The sequence below is a fragment of the Etheostoma cragini genome, chromosome 2, assembly GCF_013103735.1.
Source record: "Etheostoma cragini isolate CJK2018 chromosome 2, CSU_Ecrag_1.0, whole genome shotgun sequence".
Taxonomy (NCBI): domain Eukaryota; kingdom Metazoa; phylum Chordata; class Actinopteri; order Perciformes; family Percidae; genus Etheostoma; species Etheostoma cragini.
In genome coordinates this window covers 10,084,768-10,092,069 of record NC_048408.1, presented here as the reverse complement: position 1 = coordinate 10,092,069, position 7,302 = coordinate 10,084,768, and the positions used below count along the sequence as shown (strand labels likewise).

General features: G+C 37.3%; 1 protein-coding gene across 1 annotated transcript; it reads right to left on the bottom strand.

The window, feature by feature from the left end:
* Positions 1–699: 699 nt before the first annotated feature.
* Positions 700–7,019, bottom strand: asah1b (N-acylsphingosine amidohydrolase (acid ceramidase) 1b). The gene is made up of 14 exons (XM_034897209.1): positions 6,763–7,019; positions 6,595–6,641; positions 5,037–5,127; positions 4,863–4,949; positions 4,673–4,751; positions 4,489–4,563; positions 4,352–4,397; positions 4,114–4,258; positions 3,916–3,970; positions 3,732–3,813; positions 2,450–2,581; positions 1,915–2,038; positions 1,076–1,132; positions 700–981 (listed from the first exon to the last, which is right to left on the bottom strand). The coding sequence occupies exons 1-14, from the start codon at positions 6,829–6,831 to the stop codon at positions 892–894; spliced, it is 1,179 nt and encodes a 392-aa protein (XP_034753100.1). The 5' UTR covers positions 6,832–7,019; the 3' UTR covers positions 700–891.
* Between the last annotated feature and the right edge of the window lie 283 nt (positions 7,020–7,302).

The following is a 7,302-nucleotide window of genomic DNA, read 5'->3' as shown; positions in this document are numbered from 1 at the left end:
CCTTTTATTACATTTTTAACATACTAAGATTTCTTATCATATACTGTGCTGACCTTTTAGGGCAAACAACACTTATTGTTCAGTCTTACATTAACTGTACGGTAAATCACTGATTTACTGGTAATAATGTGAAGTGGCGAAGAGTTCTTTAAATATATGCAAAGGGTGTAAAGATATTAAATTTAAATTCAGGACTCCTGCCCATACACTGTTAATATATTTTTGGGTTTTGTACATTTGAAGACATTACTTCATATGGGAAATTGGGGTATTTTCCCCTATTTACTGACATTTTATAGACAAAACAATTAGGGATGAACTGGGGAAAATAATCTGAAGTAAATTCAAAATATAACCGTCTTACATGGTAAAACTTCCATAAGAAACACAAGTAAAACCTTAAATTTGGGAATAAATTTATTAACCATCTTTAAAAAAACAAAAGGTCATCCACGAGGTACATTTGTCAGTGTGTAAAATGGTCAGTGATCATGTGGTGAGACAGTAACTAACTAACATGGTACGACGTTTTGACACGGACCTGGATTCAAAGACATTACCTAATAAAGCAGGCCTAAATGTTGAGTGGATTTGAGAAATTTGACTAAAGGATGTAACCATATTTTGCATTAATTGAATTACACACAAGACTATCTCAGGGGTCCCTAAGCCCATGTTGAGATCATTTTAGTTAACATTCAGTATTTTCAAAGCTGAAAACCAAAACACAAATATCAAGAAAAACTTTGGTTCATGTGATTTGATAGCTGTGCAAACAGTTAAAAGGAAAACTTTCTACTTATGTCCCAAGATCAGCGGAGCTTGTCTTCATCACAGCTTCCCCATGCAGATAGGCATTAACAAACTGATCTGGGTTCAGTGGATGCAGCGTTACCAGGGCATGCAGGGATTCGGACAGTCGCGGATATACGACTCCAGTTTTCCCTCAGACACTTGCATCAGTGTTGTGTATGTAGTCAACTGTGAAAAACAGCAGGAAAACGTTATTTACACTGAACCGATCCAACTTGCTTTTAATAAATTAATAAATACAAACTTCCATCGGAAGACTCACCTTGTTTAGCACTGGTTTGGTGGAGAGGACATCATACATGCTCTTCAGTGTAATATTCTGAAAAAAAGAACAGATCAATGGTGTTTTACCACTATGAGAAAAACAGGAATGTGTCACACTTGTATTTCACTTTAGACCTAAAAAAAGATTTATAATAATCACATGACTGGCTTTACGAAGCTTTAACTACATCTGAAAACATTCACATCCTCTAAATCAGAGACAGACATTTGTCCATTTCTGTCCAGGAAGCGGCTTTTGTCCGCCATCGGTGGAATGCAACTATGCACAATTTTCTTTTTTCAGTACTTCTACTTTACTTGAGTATTTCCATTTGATTCTACTTCATACTTCTACTCCACAACAGAGAAGCAACTATTACTTACTACTTCTACTTTTTACTTCACTATATGTATCTGACAGATGAAGCTACCAGTTACTTTTTAAATATTCAGATTCATACTAAATATAACTTATATTTAACACCAATCAACTACTAATTATAATAGATTATAGTTTAGGGCACCTGGCAGTGAAGTCATTAAAATTAGCACCACCATTACCCACTCCAACATTAGTGATGCATGCATATTACTGTGTCAATAAGTATGAAAGAAGAAATTAGAAGATTTATGGTTCTGAACTGGGCCTTTCTGCACTATGAGAACTTTTACTTCTGGTATTTAGAAGAATATTTTAATGTAAATGTACTTTTACTTGAATACAATTGTGAATGTAGGACTTTTACTTGTAACAGAGTATTTATACAATGTGGTAACTGCTACTTTTACTACAGTAAAAGATCTGAATACTTATTCCACATCTGTCTCAGTACTTACGGTCTGTGTGGTCTGGTTCATGCACCTCATGGCGGGAGTTCTGCGATCATCCAGGAACAACGGCTCCTTCCAATGATCGTAGTTTGTCTCCAGGACATACCAGCGGCCCAGATTCAGGTCAATCCTGAAATAAAACAATTAAAAAAAAAAAAAAAAAAAAAACTCAACACGTGACACTAAGCACCTGATTTGTGAAAGACGATCTGAAACTAATGCCGTCATCAGTTAGTTGAACAAGTAATGTTTTAACAGGAAACACAAGAAAAGCTGTGTCATTGTGACACTGGCACATAAAAAAAATAAAAATAAAAACTAGACACAAAAAAGGTCAGTTAGACACAAGTCAACATACATCACTCCTATGTTTCATTGTAGTTTTATAGGTTATATGGTGTTTGAGGTTTGCTCAGGACTGTCTGATATATCACCAATTTGTAGTCCAAATATACGTGGTGATTAAGCATTTAAAAAAAAGAAAAATTCAAAAACAAGCCGTATTGTTGACATTAAATGCTGAATAAGCTCTAGTACTTACTCCAAGAGGTCGATGCTGAGCAGTCTGGATCGTGTGATGATGCAGCCCTGGCCTGTCTGGTTTCCCCCGAGGATGAAGTAAGCTGGAGCCAGCAGCTTGGTCTGAACCAGGCGACTTTTGGCTTCCTCATAGCTGGTGAGAATGGGACAAGACTCATTGTTACAGAGACATCGTCGCTGGACACGGAGAGGCAGCATTGAGTAATTATGCACCACAAACCTGGATCCAGAGAAAACTGAAGTCTGCTTCAACTCTCAAGTCTTTCTAAATCAAAGCTGCAAAATCATGTTTGCTAATGCCTTTTCTTATTAAACGTGGGACTGTGCATTCATATATCACACCGCAATGTTTGTACACTGTAGTCTCTTTTTCCAAGTCATATTTCTTTTCATATTGCCTTGTGTTTCTCAATAATGTTTTTTGTCTCAGGGAAACCATTTGAATTGCCTTGTTGGACTGTAATATATAAATAAACGTGCCTTGAAATTGAGAAGCATTTTATTTTACAGGATGATAAACCCTGTGGAGCTTTCATTGTAATTAACAGTTTTACTCCTTCACATTTGTTCGTCAGCAAATTGTATTGTCTGAGTCCTTAATACCTTACAAACATGTTCCATGCATTTTCTAAACAATTAAAAAATACATTTTTTTGTTATTCTTTTGAAACCTGCATACTTCACATAAGCGTATGTCCTTCTCGCATACCTGCAAAACTTTACAGCACATTACTGCCATTAGACAGATATACATGGCTGTCCTCAACAAAAAAGTGCATCACATCATCACTGCGTGTGTGTTTTGCGTTTAACTGTAATCGGGGCTTAAAAGTTAGGCCACACAAGGTCCGAGTCCGACAAGTACATTTTGATTGACAGCTTTTTAACAGCCCAAACCTGTTCATAGCCCGACACTGGCAGGTGTTGAACAGCGTCGATCAACGTGCCTTATCATCAACATGCCTGTGGTCACAGGTTTTCCACACCTCAGACTTTGCTTTCTTTGCCGTTGCAACCAAAATCACCAGAGGGCATTCTCCGTTTCAGCATCCATTTTCACGCTAATTGAAACGCATCACCTGACCAATCATTTATTGCGCAACCTAGAGCGCAAGCCTGAGCCCGGCCCGAACCCGCCAGGTCCCGTCGGGTTCAGGCAAAGAGCTTCATTGTGCCCCGGTATGAATGCAGCTAGAACACAACATACAAATAATAAAAGGGACCAGTTTACCAGTGGCAAACATCTCCACAATGTACCTTAAATATCAAAGAGGAATAAATACCTGTTTGCGTTTTCTAGGACTGAGCGAGTGAGGAAACTCATCCACATCCCATCTCTCTTTCCCAAGATCCACTCCAGGATTCCTGCATGTGAAAACATTTAGATGATGACAAGCGGTCACAAAACACAGACCTCAACTCTAATGCCTATAGAAATCGTGCTGAGCAAAACCGTTAATCTCTCACCAATGTATCCTCCATCGAGACTGAAGCGCTCGTTCATAGTCAGAGTGAACATGTGCTAAATGGAAGAAAGAAGAAACATCTTTAAAATCTTTCTTACATTAAGAATTGTGGAAGAAGCATACACAGCTCAACAGCTAGCATGGGTGTGAAATCATTTGTTATGATAATTGAATTGAGCTATAATACATAATGACTTACAGGCTTGATGCCAGTCAGCATGCCAACATAACCAGCAAAGTTTGTAGACTTGAAGACGGTCTGATTATTTCTCTTGAAGTCGAGGTTCACGACCAGAGGCTTCAGCTTCTCACTAATGATCCATGACTTGTTTTTCACATCCCAGCTGTGAAAAAGAACAAATCCATGTCATGTTAGTTTATTGCATGTGACTCAAGACGATCAAGCTTAAAAATTGGATTTTGAAGGGATTTCTTACCCCATAAATAATCCAAAATCCAGATTTCTACCATGAATGAGGTTACCTGTAAGTGTGCCAAGCACAAAGTTTTTATTACTGATATAGAATAATTTTTTTAAGTTAATTAACCAATCAGATTCTGTTTGATGACTCACCGTTATTGTCTTCTGCAATAACTGACGTGCAAACAGTGAACACCTCATAAAAGATGTTGAACAAGACAACTTCACCTAAAATCATAAAAGATGAAAATAATTAACAAAACAAAAAAAAAGGACAGGAGGTAAATGAAACTTGTTTTTAAAACAGTTCCTATATTAGGAATTTGTGTTTTCTTACCAAGAGGAATCTCTGAAACAGCAGCAATTCCTCTGATTTCATCACCAAAAGGGCTCGGGAGAGTGTCCACCATCAGAGGCTGCAGACCATTATAAAAAACACACTGCAGTCATAAAGCTTTCATTGACAATAACAAGACATGGCAGATATTTTATGGAACTCCTTTTTCAGAGAGAGAAATGACACTCACCAGCGTAATGTCAACCAGCTCAATCAGCCTTCCACTGGGCACAAACGCATCAGCCAAGTCTCGGATGGCCTGGATCATGTTGACCAGCTTCAAATAAAGAGATCATAGAGTAAAAAAACACAACTGGGGGGCATTTCTGTGAGACTAACTGAAAGTACTTGACAGTGTTCTTACATCGTTTTTTTTGTCAGTGATTATATCCGTCCATCTCCTGCGAGGCGGTAAGTCGAGGTCCACTGTGTACCAACCGACAGCTCCTCTGAACCTGGTTAGAAAGGACAGACTGTAAAACTCCTCGAGCATAACAATGCAAATGACAACATCCTATTCACATCACTGACTAGATATGAGTTATATTTATGTGTTTTGAATTAACTTGAAATGCAGCAGCTGAGGCCATGCAGTCTGTTTTAATGTCACAAGTTAGTCCCAGTAAGTAGATAATAAATGAATCCCCACGAAGTTCAATCATTTTAACCATTCATCGAGCAGAAATCCCCCAGATTGTCTGGCTCCAGCTTATTAAATGTGAAAATGTCTTGCATTTCTCCATTTTATGTCAGAAAACATTTAATATCACTGTCTCTTGGACTAAATGTCAAATAAAATAAGTTTATTTTTACAGACTGAACAATGAATTGATAAATGAAAGGTTTATAGGTTGATCAATAGTTAAAATAGTTGTTGCAGCAGTAGTCATTTCTTAAAAATACTTAGGGCATCAACAGAACAAAGTCCTTAGAAACGTATGTTGCCTTCTAGTGCTGTTGGAGATGGGAATTTATATTTTATGCAACATCCCAGAGAATATTTGCATTCATAAAATATGCCTATAACATAGCCCACCGTATCTGACTTACATGTTTATCATTTCCTGTTAACAGATTGCAAATTTTAAAAAAGGAAAACAAACAACAATTTATTGTCAAGGGAATTGCACTTCCATAAATTTGGGGGCTGTGCAAGAGACAGATAAATAATGAATACGCAAAAAATCATTACAGCAGAGCAGAGGACAATACATTCTGGTATTTTGGTCCCGTTCCAAAAACACTAAATCATACAATTTTTCCTGTAACTCAATAGCGTATTTTTGTTACACCTACACCTCTTAATATCCAAGCCCCCAGTTTGAAAAGTATTTCTTTTACAGATCTGTTCTCATGAAGCCATTTGAGCTACATCTCACAATGTTTATCAGTTTCCATTATATGCCAATTCAATTTTAGATTATTTTTTTACTATAATAGAAATAGTGAAAATGTCTGGGAAATTCTCAGTACCCAAGTTAATATCGTAAAACAACTAACAATCCAAAGTTATTTAGTTTGTGACAGAGAAGAAAACAGTCAATCTTTGTGTTTGACAAGTTGAAACCAGAGTAACTTTCAGGTTTGATAAATGACTTAAGTTATCAATGCATTATCAAGAGTTGCTGAAGACATTATACTTGTTGTCACAGAGATCATTGTTGTTACAGAGAGCACTGTGATGTGTTCATGTGCTTGATTAATTGTTCAACATCAGTTGATGAAACATTCCTAAAAGTCCTCATCTTTACTATCTATGTCCTTTCAATTTTTTTTTTCTTTCGAACAGACCTAACGCTTATGCATTTCAATTTTAAGATTTACGAGGAGCAAGTGAAGGTTGCAGCGATCAGTTACAAAACACATCATCGTCATACACTACCGTAACTCGTTAAACAGGGACTTGTACTAATGTTACTTACGTGGGACCGTTTGGTGGATACATTTCTGTCCGACATTCTTCTGTGAACTGTAAATGAATACATTTAAAAGATGTATGTGTAACTTCAGAGTAAAAACATCAATACATCTCACTCCAATTTGATAACACACTCAGGCACAGCTAAATGATTGGCAGGAATGTCGCTTACCGGTGGGATAAACTGTGTCGATGCGACGGACAACAAAGCCGCTAAAATGAGGAAAACACAGAGACCCATTGTTGAAGAATTTCACCCAGACTGTTGCTCGTCCAGCGGAGGTTAACACACGAAGTTTACTGCGGAAGCCGCTACTGTTTATCTCGTGAGTTGTGACAGTCACATGCCTTTTTATGCAAAAGAGGGTAAACCGGAAGCTCATAAAGGGACATAGAACACCTTGTGTACAAATACACCAGTGGTTATTCACATACCTTTTTGACTACATTGAAAACTTAACAATTTCGGTGATTTTGTTTGCCATAAAAGCAAGAACCTCAGACAAAAAGAGTAATAAGTGATTCAAAACACCCCTCGAAACTGATCGCCAGTGGTGTTTTCCATGCGGAAGTGAAAATGAATAACAACACCACCCATATGGTTGATTTCTTTAACTGTCTATGCGTTGATTGCCATCAAAGGGGTTATTATTAATAGGCTAACCTCTTTGTTGCAGTTGTTTTTACTACTGTTCTATTTTCTACTCTTTCT

What these genes read in the sequence shown, in the direction of transcription:
- asah1b (XM_034897209.1), bottom strand. Translation starts at nt 6,831, where the DNA reads ATGGGTCTCTGTGTTTTCCTCATTTTAGCGGCTTTGTTGTCCGTCGCA. An exon ending in CGACACAGTTTATCCCACCG is followed by an intron (nt 6,642 to 6,762) that starts GTAAGCGACATT and finishes ATTCATTTACAG; the next exon opens with TTCACAGAAGAATGTCGGAC. An exon ending in CTCAGCATCGACCTCTTGGA is followed by an intron (nt 2,039 to 2,449) that starts GTAAGTACTAGA and finishes GTTTTATTTCAG; the next exon opens with GATTGACCTGAATCTGGGCC.